This window comes from Ambystoma mexicanum, chromosome 13 (genome assembly GCF_040938575.1).
Source record: "Ambystoma mexicanum isolate Mex_15411 chromosome 13, UKY_AmexF1_1, whole genome shotgun sequence".
NCBI lineage: Eukaryota > Metazoa > Chordata > Amphibia > Caudata > Ambystomatidae > Ambystoma > Ambystoma mexicanum.
This window is the reverse complement of record NC_090938.1, coordinates 688,051,169-688,064,680: the sequence shown is the minus strand read 5'-3', so window position 1 is coordinate 688,064,680 and position 13,512 is coordinate 688,051,169. Positions and strand designations below refer to the sequence as shown.

General features: G+C 50.0%; 1 protein-coding gene across 1 annotated transcript; it reads left to right on the top strand.

Annotated features, from left to right (window-relative positions):
- Positions 1-7,821: 7,821 nt before the first annotated feature.
- Positions 7,822-12,832, top strand: LOC138521712 (telethonin-like). Its single transcript, XM_069634733.1, has 2 exons — positions 7,822-8,190; positions 10,711-12,832. The coding sequence occupies exons 1-2, from the start codon at positions 8,042-8,044 to the stop codon at positions 11,123-11,125; spliced, it is 564 nt and encodes a 187-aa protein (XP_069490834.1). The 5' UTR covers positions 7,822-8,041; the 3' UTR covers positions 11,126-12,832.
- Positions 12,833-13,512: the final 680 nt, after the last annotated feature.

The following is a 13,512-nucleotide window of genomic DNA, read 5'->3' as shown; positions in this document are numbered from 1 at the left end:
TGCACATTTCATTAAATTGGGTTTGCATAACCACCCAAATTGCACAGGACAAACAACATTTGCTTTTCATAAAATCAACACACACAGAAAACCAAGACAGGATATTTTCTTCTAATAGTGTTTTGAAAACGTTAAAAGGTGTGCAAGTTTTAAACTCCAAGAACCAATACAAATGTTTTCCCTGGGGCTTGCAGTGCCAAAATGGGACTTTTCACCTTTAGTTGTTTGTTATTTTTCATCGGGTTATATAGTGCAGGACAAATACTGATGTGTGGGGATATTTCTACTCTGTGAAAAGAACAGTGAGCTAAAGACTTGTTTGAGACTCTCCCAGGGGCCATCCACCCAGGGACAAGTCAATGGGCTGTGTTTGTGCTGGTCGAGAGTCCCCCCCCTGCTTTGCATTACCAAGTAACTTTGGGTCTCACCCTAAGTTACCAGGGGATTCCAGACGTGGGCCACTTGTTCACTGCTCTTAGAGAGACACAGCTTCACCTCACTGATGATGCCCAACAAGGCTGAAACACGTGCCTGGGGATGCTGTGGTACTCTTGTTCAGAGGAGAATTGCCTAGCATTTCGGTGCTGGACTGCCCCAGGGCAGGACAAAGACTGATATGTGGGGATATTTCTTCTCTGTGAAAGGGACAGTGAGCTAAAGACTTGGTTGAGACTCTCCAGGGGACCATCCACTCACGAAAAGGTCAATGGGCCGTGTTTGTGCCGGTAGAGGGACTCCCAGAACCCCCACTGTTTTGAATATTAAGTAACTTTGGGTTTCACCCTAAGTTACATGGGGAATCCAGACATGCACACATTGCTCACAGTTCTTAGAGAGGCAGAGCTCCACCTCACTGATGAGGCCCGATTAGGCCGAAACAAGTGTCTGGAGTTGCTATTGGTACTCTTGTTCAGGGGAGAATTGCCTATCATTTCGGAGCTGGACTGCCCCTGGGCAGGACAAAGACTGATATGTGGGGATATTTCTTCTCTGTGAAAAGAACAGTGAGCTAAAGACTTGGGTGAGACTCTCGCAGGGGCCATCCACCCAAGAACAAGTCAATGGGCTGTGTTCGTGCTGGTAGAGATTCCCTGACCCCCACCCTCCCCTGTTTTACACACAAAACCAAGATGGGGTATTTTCTTCTAATAGTGTTTAGAAAACGTTAAAAGGTGTGCACGTTTTAAACTCCAAGAACCAATACAAATGTTTTCCCTGGGGCTTGCAGTGCCAAAATGGGACATTTCACCTTTTGCCTTAATTCATACAGTCAATAAATGTTTCTCATTTTACCTCGTGGGGGACTCCGTCCCGCCGCGTGTACCTCCGGTTTGAGCACTGCTTTTAACCCAAATGCTTTACCCTCTAATATTGAGAAGACATCTAGCGCGTTTTTGCAGCTCTGCCCCAGGCCCCGTGCCATACAAAGTGTGACACGATGGAGGGCCTGGGGGGTTAGGCGCAGGGTGGGGAGTCAAACGGCGGGAAACACAGAGGGAGGGGCAGCCAAAGCGCCACCCCCACCCTCAGCGTTGGCAGAGGAACGCACCAAAAGGTGCGAAGGAAAAACAGCAGGGGGGGGCAGGAAGCCCGGCCCCCAACAAAACAACAAAGGGGACTGGGAGGATAAATACCCCGGTAAAAACCAAGGTAAGCACAAACAGGTCCGGAGCTCACCTCACTCGGGTAAGCTCCCCGGACCTGAGAAAGGGGATAAAGAAACGTTTTCCTCGGCAGGCTTACCGTTTCTGTGTCTCTTCTCCCCTTCTGCAGGTGACACCTTTGTCGGGTTGCAGCGAGGAAGCCGGAGGAAGAGCGGGATCGGCGAGCTACGGCGTGAGGTCCATCGGACGTCGGAGGCGTCGGAGGAGGCAGCCTGGCATCAGGAAGAAGGACGCCAGCGGAGCAGGGAAGCGGCGCGGGCTTCAAGAAATAACGGAAGCAGCATCAGGCCCGCCCCCGTACAAGCAAAGGCCGTTCGGCAGCAGTCGGAGTTCACGAGGAGGAGACCGGTTGCGTGATAAGTGCTTGGACTTGCACGGCAGGAGGCTGAGTTCTAATCCCCTGATCGGCGTGTCTTTTTAGACAGCGGAGCAGGGACGCAGCGTGGGCTGCAAGAAGCAACGCAAAGCAGCACCAGGCCCGCCCATATAGAAAGTAAAGGCCATCCGGCAGCGGCCGGAGAACACGAGCCAGCAAAGGGCTCATTACAAAAAAGGGGTGGGGCTACAATGCAGCGCGGACGGCTGGCAACGCCTGCAGAGGGCAGCTGTGACGCAAGTGAGCCTGCAAGAGCTCTGTAGCTGGAAACTAAGTATCAGGCGCGATGGCGCAATGGATTGCACGTCGGGTTGAGTCTTTCAAAGGTGGTGGGTTCGGATCCAACGAGAGTCGAATTTTAGCATTGAAATTTCTTGGAGCGGATAGATATTTAAATAATTTTGTAAAACACGCCGGCAACACTTAATTGAATACGGGAAGCAGGGAATAGATTTTAGGCAATCTAAAAGAAAAGCCAAAAGTTGGGGGTCAATCCCAGTGGAGTCAACAATTTGGAAGGAAAGGTCGAAAAGGAAAAAATGGCAGAGGAAAGAGCAAAGAGAGCACAGGAATTCAGTGCATGGGCCAAAAAGGCAGAGAAAGAGTATGGGGCACAATGGGTGCTGGATGTGGTGCAGACGGAAGAAAGGGCTAGGGCAATGTCGCCCTTGCTGCTCGAGGAGTCTGCTGGCAGCGATGAAGAAGCTGCAGTACCTCAAGGCCAAAAGAGGTTAAGAGAGATAACAAGGGAGTCACAAGAGCCGGAGATGCCAAAAATAAAACGGAAGAAAGGAACCAAGAAAGGTATCGTAAAATTGAATAACAATATTGACAAAATGGTGAAAGTTTTAAATGCATGTATCACGGCTCAGGGTAAGTCGTCCAGAGCCAGTAAAGGGAGAATAAAAGAGCACAAAAGGGTGGCATCTGATACAAAAAGTAGCGAAGACGAAGAGAGGGACCACCTTCAAGCATGGGTGAAAACGAAGGGGGTTATAAGTAAGGAAAAACAAAAAAAGGATAAGGCAGGTATAGATCAGGGGGCAGGCGAGCAAGGGCTAACAGACAGCGGGGTTCCCTCTCACAGGGGCTTCCCCAAATTCCTGGTCCCCAGGGGTCACCTACCAACACTCCAGTGACTATGATAGGGCCCGCCATAGAACAAACGACAGAACCCATCACAATTATGACCAAACATGGCAGGCCCACGATAGGCAAGGATGCACAAGGGCGGTCCTTAAAAGCACAAGCTTGGTACATCAGCGACAAGGTGAAGGAGAAGATATGGAGAAAAGAATTGATAGATATCTTCTCCCTGCTAGACGTACAGAAAAGGGGTCATGATGTATCAAAGGAAGACATAAAAGAGGATGAAAAGGGCTTATTAAAAAGAACAGCTGTGTCAAGGAATTTTGACAATTGGACAGCAGCATTTCAGATAATGTCCTCAATCATCTTGCAGAAATTTCCCGAGGACGGCCCATCGCTAGTGACATATCAACAGAGAGTCTTGAGGGTGTACAAAGCATTTGGGGGTGATGCATGGAAGGAATACGACCATGAATTCAGGAAAGAAATGGATTGCTTCCCCGATATAGGGTGGGATGAAGAAAATTACAATCTATACATATTTAACGTGCTAAAAGAGAAATGGGATACCAGGGAACAGTATAATGCAGGGAGCTATTATAGGAAACAGTATGGCCAGACCGATTATAGAAGCGAGTACAGATACAACAACAGGAGATACGATAACTATTATGACAGAGCAAGGGAGCAGAATTTTCGGAGTAGACAGTACGAGGCACAGAGAGGGTGGCAGAGCAACATACCTCCAACAGCACAAGGGGGAGGTAAAGGGAGTAACGGGACAGCAAAGTCAGAGCCAGCACAATGCCGTAATTTTGAGAAGGGAATACCATGCAGCTGGGGGAAGAAATGTAAATTCAATCACAGATGCGAGATTTGCGGAGGAGAGCATATTACTACCAAATGCACCAGAGCAGCGCCCAGTAAGTACAGGGTACCAGAAAAACGGAACTAGGAGCAAAGGAGAGAAAGGGGCCTCACCAGTGAAAATCGAGAATATGGAAAAGTGGCTAAGGGTGTTCCCAGACCAGGATGGAGCAGAAACAATAAGGCGAGGTTTCCAAGAAGGTTTCATAATACCGTTTAATGGACAGGGCTCCCAGAACACTCCAAAAAACCTGAAATCCGCTTTAGAAAATAAGGAGTTGGTGGGCAAAAAAATCAGAAAAGAAATTGAGCTAGGGAGGATGGGAGGCCCTTATAGTTCCCCTCCTTTTAAAGAATATATATGCTCATCTTTGGGCTTAGTCCCAAAAAAAGAGGCAGGCGAGTTTAGGCTGATTCACCACCTTTCATATCCACCAGGGGCCTCGGTTAACGACGGCATCACACAAGAGGCGTCGTCAGTAAACTACACGGATTTCCTGGAAGCAGTGCAGTTAGTCAGGAAAGCGGGGCAGGGAGCTTGGATGGCGAAAGCAGACATTAAGTCAGCGTTTCGTCTATTGCCAGTGAGGAGCGAATCACAGAGATGGTTGTGCATGCACTGGGAGGGCAAATACTTTGTGGACACATGTCTCCCTATGGGCTGCGCCATTTCTTGTGCATACTTTGAAAAAGTGAGCTCTTTCCTGCAATGGGCTCTTACAAAGGAAATGAAGGGGGCACAGGTAGTCCATTACCTGGACGATTTTCTATTTGTAGGTCCACAAGGTTCCGAGCTGTGTAAAAATACCTTGAAGAAATTCACGGCATTAACAGAAGAGTGGGGTTTTCCGCTTGCAGAAGAAAAAACGATGGGGCCAACTCAAGTGATACAATTTTTAGGCATCGAAATTGACTCACGGGTCGGGGTGTGCAGGATCCCGGAGGAGAAGGTGGCGGACTTGCTAGGTACAATCACAGATCTGAAAGGGAGGAACAAGGCCACAGTAAGGGAGTTGCAATCACTAGCAGGGAAATTGAACTTTGCGGGGAGGGTCATACCGCAAGGCAGGATATTCCAGAGAAGGGTCGAACAAAGAACAAAGGGTGCTAAGGTGGGGCACCACAGGGTGCGGATCGGTGGAGCAATAAAGAAAGACTTGGAGGTTTGGGCAGAATTCTTAAAAGCGTTCAATGGTTCAGTGATCTGGCGCATGCCTGTAAACGAAGAAAACGAAAGGGTGTTGTTCACGGATGCAGCTGGTGGTTTTGGCTTTGGTGCAATATTGGGTACAGAATGGTGCGCAGAAAGATGGCCAGAGGCATGGCATGAGGCAGCATGGACAAATAACATTACACTTTTAGAGCTATTTCCGATCTGGGCAGCACTGTGTGCATGGGAAACAAAACTAAACAGCAAAGAGTTAAATGTATGGTCGGATAACATGGCAGTAGTGCATGTAATAAATAACGGAAACGCTTCTTGCCGCTGGTCTTGGAGTTAATGAGGGCAATAACTCAGGCTTGTCTGAATAATAATGTTAACATAAGGGCGAGACACATCGCCGGTGAAGCAAATATGGTCGCTGATGCCTTGTCTCGTTTTCAGTGGAGCAGGTTCAGAGAACTACGGCCAGATGCAAGAAGGATGAAAACGCCCACGCCAAAAAAGGCATGGGTACCGCTGGAGGCATGGGAAAAGGGTCGGTTAGCCACGAGGTTGACTCAGAAGAGGAAGAAGGCCCACGGGAGCAAGTGGTAGAAAGATTGGCCAGAAACGCCATAACATACAAAACTGGTGAGCAATATAAAGAATATGTGAGTAATGTGTTGAGTGAATCAAAAGTGAAAGATGTGGGGGATATCACAGTCTCCAATTATTGTGACTTTTTGGGGAGTGCATTTCCACAAGGGAAGAGGAAAAGCTGGGCGGCAGCACATTTGGCCGCAGTCGCTTATACGGCAAAGGTGGCTGGGTTGGCAGACCCGACAACAAACCCTCGTTTAAAATACGCAATGAAGGGGTGGACTAGGTTAGAAGGCAGGAAACCAGACAACAGGAGGCCCCTGAATTTTTTGAAAGTAGTAAAATTGTTGCAATTATTGCATAGCACATGTAGCGACAGCTATGAGAGTATGCTGTTCAGGGCAGCGTTCGCATTGGCATACTATGGGGCATTCAGGGTCAGGGAGCTTGTAGCAAGTAACACGATGGCGGGAGACGGGCTAGCAAGGAGCGACATCAGCATAGGATCTAAGGGTATGTCCATACTACTAAGGTGATCAAAAACGGACCAAGATGGGAAGGGGCGAACAATTGAGCTAAATTGTATTAAAGAAAGAGACCACTGCCCCAGGTGCATTACCGAGCAATTTCTCAAAGTGCGTCCTGAAGTTGGGGGGCAGCTATTGATACATAGAGACGGCAGAGCCCTGAGCAGATATCAATTCCAAGCCGTACTAAAGAAAACCATAGCGAAAGCAGGGTGGGACACAGCAGAGTTTGGAACCCACTCCTTCAGGATAGGGGCAGCCACCTCTGCATGGGTAGGGGGGCTAGGGGCAAAAGGAGTAAAGAAAATTGGGGGGTGGAAGTCACAATGTTTCAAAAAATATGTGCGAGAATATTTGATATAATTCATCTCCCATCCACCCACGCAGATGAGACCCCCTACAAGTCGGCATGGATAGTCGGCCATTCATTCGTGACACGTGCAGGCAGGTGGATAGAGGATTTCAGAGAAGGTTTGCATTTTAAACGGACAATAACGTCCTGGTGGGGCCTCCCAGGAATGCATTGGGAGGACATCCACGACCGGCTATCGGATTTGATTGGGTTCAGGGACCCCCCTGAATACCTGTTCATCCACCTCGGGGGCAATGATTTGGTTAAAACAAATAGGGGCGAGCTGATGCGCAACATGTGCGAGTCCTTAAGGGCGATAGCACACTGTTGGTGGAAAACGGAAATTTTCATGTCAGAAATAATTACCCGCAGAATTTGGTATGGGGCACGCAGAAGGCAGGCCATTGAGACAGCACTGAAAAAACTAAACAAAACTGTAGAAAAATACTGTAGGAGCACGGGTCTCCATTTCATAAGGCATGGGCTATCACATAATGACCCAGAGTGGTTTCATCAGGACGGGGTGCACTTATCCAATAAAGGGATGGGCAGATTTACGGACAACATCTTTCAAGCATTGGCGGCTCGTGGATGCAAATAGGTTCGCTGTTTGGGGGGACCTGAGCGGGTTAGGCAACACCCCCTCAGGCGTGGCGGCACGTGTCCAGGAAGGGATGCCACAGGGCAACGAAAACGAGCCTAAGGGAAGGCTCGGCATCCATAACCCCTAGACACGAGGTGCCCAAAAGCGATTATTAATGATGTTTGGCTGTCATGATTATTGTGTGGCATTATTTTCTGTAGAAAATAAAAGGGCCTACGGCCACAATTTTTCCACTAAGCAAAAATATGGTCTGTGCTATCATTTCATTATCACAGGTAACAGGTGTCAGGTATAAGAGCAGGGGGGAGCCCACACTACTCAGCCTATAGGTGTACAGTCATTTCAAAGTAACAGGTCGGGTGGCGTGCAGCGGGGTGGGATTCCCGCTTGCTTCGTCAATGCATATATGATGTATGGGGGTGGTGGAGGGTGGGGGGCTGATGACTCGTGCAGTGACCCTCACTGCCAGTAACAAGGTGTAAGGTATCCCGGCGGCTCAGCAGATGAGCGCACAGGTCAGATATAGCTCACGGCAGCTCAGCCCTGGAATGGGAGCCGGCACTCTTTATATTTAAGAGACTGCAGCAGAGCGCAGAGCAGGGAAGCCTGGACAGACCCCAAGAGGGACAGCTGCGGACAGAGAGCGGGAGAGAAGCCTCCAGGTGCGAAACTGATACTCAAACGGACAGACAGACCAAGAGCTGTAGACAGGAAGACTGGTGCTCAGGAGTCTGGACTACCTGGGATCCTCGCCGGCAGAGAGTGGTTGTAGCGGGCCAGCGGCTGGCGGTCAGACACCCGGAGCAGACACCCCAGAGATGTCGGGCCTGGGGATTGTCCTGCGCAGTGCAGGGATGCTGAGCGCTGCAGAGCTGAGCTGCCAGGTGCAGGAAGAGAACACGGCCCGCAGGGAGTTCTACACCGCGGACTGGAAGGACCTCAGCCTGTCCAGCAGAGCCGAGAAGGGGTGAGTGAATGTGGGTTTGGGTAATGGGGTAAGGAGCGAGTAAGGAGAAGTGAGCGTGAGTCCCTGGAGTGAGTGGAGTGTGTGTCTACGTGGAGGTAAGTGTACCGAGGTCGAATGAACGTGAGTTGCTGGCGTGCTTATCCTGGTCATAGGCAGGGTGAGTGGGTGCAGCTCCAGGGTACAGTGGACTTGCAGGGTGAGTGGGTGCAGCTCCAGGGTACAGTGGATATGCAGGGTGAGTGGGTGCAGCTCCAGGGTACAGTGGACATGCAGGGTGAGTGGGTGCAGCTCCAGGGTACAGTGGACATGCAGGGTGAGTGGGTGCAGCTCCGGGGTACAGTGGACATGCAGGGTGAGTGGGTGCAGCTCCAGGGTACAGTGGACACGCAGGGTGAGTAGGTGCAGCTCCGGGGTACAGTGGACACGCAGGGTGAGTGGGTGCAGCTCTAGGGTACAGTGGACACGCAGGGTGAGTGGGTGCAGCTCCAGGGTACAGTGGACATGCAGGGTGAGTGGGTGCAGCTCCAGGGTACAGTGGACATGCAGGGTGTGTGGGTGCAGCTCCAGGGTACAGTGGAAATGCAGGGTGAGTGGGTGAGTGGGTGCAGCTCCAGGGGTGGATACGCAGGGTGAGTGGGTGCAGAGTGGGTGCAGCTCCAGGGTACAGTGGATACGCAGGGTGAGTGAGGAAGGGGCGAGGAGTAACTTAACAGTGTTAGAAAATATGGGGTTGCTCTGTCCTCGGGAAGGACAGGGGGTGTAAGTTGGGATGAGTGGGCAGGGTGGGGGTGACTGGATCTCAGTGGCTTGGCAGGTGGGGTGTAAGTTGGGATGAGTGGGCAGGGTGGGGGTGACTGGATCTCTGTGGCTTGGCAGGTGGGGTGTAAGTTGGGATGAGTGGACAGGGTGGGGGTGACTGGATCTCAGTGGCTTGGCAGGTGGGGTGTAAGTTGGGATGAGTGGACAGGGTGGGAGTGACTGGATCTCTGTGGCTTGGCAGGTGGGGTGTAAGTTGGGATGAGTGGGCAGGGTGGGGGTGACTGGATCTCTGTGGCTTGGCAGGTGGGGTGTAAATTGGGATGAGTGGACAGGGTGGGGGTGACTGGATCTCAGTGGCTTGGCAGGTGGGGTGTAGGTTGGGATGAGTGGGCAGGGGTGGGGTGACTGGATCTCTGTGGCTTGGCAGGTGGGGTGTAAGTTGGGATGAGTGGACAGGGTGGGGGTGACTGGATCTCAGTTGCTTGGCAGGTGGGGTGTAGGTTGGGATGAGTGGGCAGGGTGGGGGTGACTGGATCTCAGTGGCTTGGCAGGTGGGGTGTAAGTTGGGATGAGTGGGCAGGGTGGGGGTGACTGGATCTCTGTGGCTTGGCAGGTGGGGTGTAAGTTGGGATGAGTGGGGCAGGGTGGGGGTGACTGGATCTCAGTGGCTTGGCAGGTGGGGTGTAAGTTGGGATAAGTGGGCAGGGTGGGGGTGACTGGATCTCAGTGGCTTGGCAGGTGGGGTGTAAGTTGGGATGAGTGGGCAGGGTGGGGGTGACTGGATCTCTGTGGCTTGGCAGGTTGCGTGGGTGCAGCTTCACTGGCGTCGTGGGTCGGGCTCTGTTGTCCTTTGCTTAGGCAATGAGAAGGTGTCTGCCTTGGGAGGGACCTCCCTGCTCTATAGGGACATCTTAGGTGGTTCTAGCTTGCTCAATGAGAGGTGTCACCTGCCCCATATTGCGTTCAGGTCTGGAGAAACCTTGCTCGGTGAGAGGGGTTACCTACCTGTCCTAAAAGGGCCCTCTATAAGGTCTAGTTTGGTGAAAGCCTACACAGTGAGGGGGTTACATGCCCCATATGGGCATATATTGGGTCCAGGTCTGGAGAAAGCTTTGCTCAGTGCCAGGGGTCATCTGCCCCATATTGACCAAGGTCTGGAGAAAGAGCTTGCACAGTAAGTGCTGTCACCTTCCTGTCCTAAAGGGACCTCTATAGTTATGGGGAAAGCTTACACTATGAGGGGGTTCCATGCCCCATATGGACATCTAGTGGTCTCTGGCCTGGGGAAAGCGTTCTCGATGATAGGGTTTCCCCGCTTCAATCTCTTCAGGTCTGGAAACAGCTTGTTGGTCGGTTCTGACTAAGAACTTGTTCAGAACCTTACACTGAACTACTCCTGAAGCATACATCCTGGTAGGAGAGCACAGTCATTGTAAGCACAGTTGGTACACCCAAAACAGAGCCCCAGTGGCACCTTGCAAGTAGATGGCCATTCCTGTGACATGTTTCCTAGTCATGATTAAACATGTGTTTCTGAAAGTGTTGTTCCTAGAGGTGGGTACCGCAGGAGGAGGCACACGGCCGCTAGTCTCTTACATGGGATGGCCAGCAATAGGAACCTTGATTAAATACCAGACCTTTAAACCTACTAGCTCGCGAGAGGCCCCTGGGCATAGGATCCTCATGCCCAAGCTCTACTACAGATCATAGCATTGGGTGGTCCAGGGTCTCTAACTCTGTCTCTTCTTCCTCCCCCCACAGCTGCTCCATGAGAGAGGCCGATGAGCGCCGGAAGGAGACCTACGCCAAGCAGCACGAGGTCCGGTTCTTGGTGCAGCGATCCCCTTGGAACGTCATGAAGCTTGGCCGCCTCGGTGAGCCGCAGACAGAGTACTACCTGCCTTACCAGCGGGCGCTGCCCATACCCATCTTCAAGCCAGTCGACTTGAGTGGAAAGACCGAGAGGGTGCCCACGCCACAGGAACTCCGGAGAATGATGGAGTTCGAGAGGGCATTGAGCCACCCGGGCGACGGCCTGTGCCGTGACAAGAAGACAATCTCAGACATCACCAAGGACTTGCCCCGGGTCATGCAGCCGGTCCACATGGACTTTCAGAGGGTGCCCCTGCCACGGTCTCTATCCAGAACCTTGTCCAAGGAGGCCCAGCGAGGCTGAGGGCACTAGGACCCTGTACAGAGAGACTCTTCCCTCTTTCCTTTCCTGGGACTGCTTTTATTCAACACATTGGCCAAGAACTGGAATGTCAAATGTGTCCACAAAATGGCGGCCACTGAGTGGAGTCATTTTATCAGCATCATCACAGTCTGTTTGACCCAATGACTTCACAGGAAAATTATATCCAACAAACTTTGAGCCGTGTGTCTTGCCAGTGTAAACTCTTTTTATTTTTTTATTTTTAGTAAAACCGATATTCAGGAATACATTAAAACGGAGATATGTTAATAAATAATGAGCATGAAAGTCAGAAAAGACCAGTTGCCTAAACTGACTGATGCTACAGGTCCTGCTATTTTTCATACATCTTTATTTTATTTTAATTGGTTATTTATAACGCCCCTTACGCGGACGAGGAGACCGAACCTGTGTTGCTCTGCATCATCTTGCTTTCAAGGCGAGCGCGTTGCCCCTGAGCTTTCCTCCCGAAACTCTAATGAGTAATGAGATGTGAAAATCACTGGGGCCGTGAAGAAGACAAAGGGGGTGGACGTGACCATCCTGAATTCACACTTTTACCGCCCAGGGGGCCTCTTACCAGCCACCCAGAAGCTATTCTCAAGCTTACCCCCCTAGAATGGAGCCCAGCTCTCTGCAGAATGACAGACTTGTCCGGCGGGACGTTGTGGTGAAGACGGGACACATGCATGTGGCGTGTTCGGCAAAGTGACCTACTCTGTCCACAGAAAGGTGGAACACTAGGGGACCAGGCAAACATGTCTTCAGGAAGGAACCGTCTCCACCGTACTGGACAGCGATGCCAGTTTTCCAAGAAATGCAACGGCGCCTAGTGACGTCACGGTGCGCCGGGCACAGCTCCAGTGCAGAGCCAGCACCTGCTTCTCACACTGACTGGCAGAAGCGGGTGGTCGCTCGGTGCCCACTGTGTTTACAGGAGGTGACTCTGAGGTCGGGGAACATTAAAGAGTGTGTAGGAAAGAAATGAGTGTGGAAGAGATGACAGAAAAGGGGAAGTGACCGGAGAAAAAAGCTAGAAAGAGATTCAGAGAGGGAGGGGGCAGAGGAATGAAGGAAGGACTGCAGAACAAGACAAAGGGAGGGGAAGTAGATGAAAAGAAGAAAACACAGATAGAGTAAGAGGAGAGGAAAGGGGAACCACGGACTAGAGAAAGAAAAGCAGAGAAACGAAAGGGGGGGGGGGGGGGAATAGTTGAAAGAGGAAAGCAAATAACTAATAGCAAAAAAAGCATCTTTCTAGAAGAACAGCAGAATATGAGAAAGAAAAGAAACTTGCAGACGCTAAAAAGAAGCAAAATAAAAACAAAAAAATCTAAGTATTAGGGGCGTGGGTGAATTTAATGCATGGATTGTAAAGAATATAACAGTCGAAATTCTGCTTAAAAATATTGGAAGTGACAATGCATCCTGTCATCCAGGAGAGGCGCTCTGTCCACAGCCCCGGCCTCTCTATGGTCACAGATGGCCTAGGTTGCTAATATCCCCATGACGCTTCGCCCCCTTCCGTAGTTACCCAGCTCAGTTAGTAGCCCTTTTCTTGAGAATGTGCTGCATGTGCGAGGGGGGGGAGGGGGGGGCTCTGGTGGCTCAGCTCTCCACTGTCCAGTTAAGAAGAAGTCATGTCAGTTTTTTTGTTTCACTTCAATAAACGGTGTGATCTTTATCCAATCACTTTATCTTCCTGTTTCCCATATCGGACACTACTTGTAGTGCTTAGAATCATGTAGGGATGTACCAAAGTCTGGCAAAAAGGCAGTCACCCAAATACACCTACACTCTCCCATTTAAACATGACCTTTGAGTGGCCTCAAAGCAAAATAAATCCCTGTCATTTGCAAGTGTGGATTTTTTACAAAGTGATTGTAAACGGTGTGCAGTCATAATGTCGAAAAAATAATGGCGAATTACAAAAAGGTTGAAAAAAGAATGTCGAAATGTTTTATTTTCGAATGCTTTCTTTTTTTTATTTACATATTTTTTTGGGGGTTCCGCAAGTAAAAAAAAGGGTAAAACAGAAAAAAAGAGGGGTTTGGCGGGAACCCCCCCATTTCGAACAAAAAACAAAGAAAATAAGATATTCAATTTTTTGTTTTCCACATTATGTTTTCGACATTTTGACTTTCGACATTATGTATTTCGACATTATCACTTATAAACCATTGTAAACTGGTTCTTGCTCTTAATTTACTACATACTTGCCAACATTCTGTGACCAAAAAAATGTAGCATTTTTCAAGTTTCAAAAATAATAATACCCATAACAATGACATCACAGGAAAATACAAAACATACATTGTTGGCACCACTGGAGCATTCTAAAAGAGACAAACCATCAAGTAGTACAACAT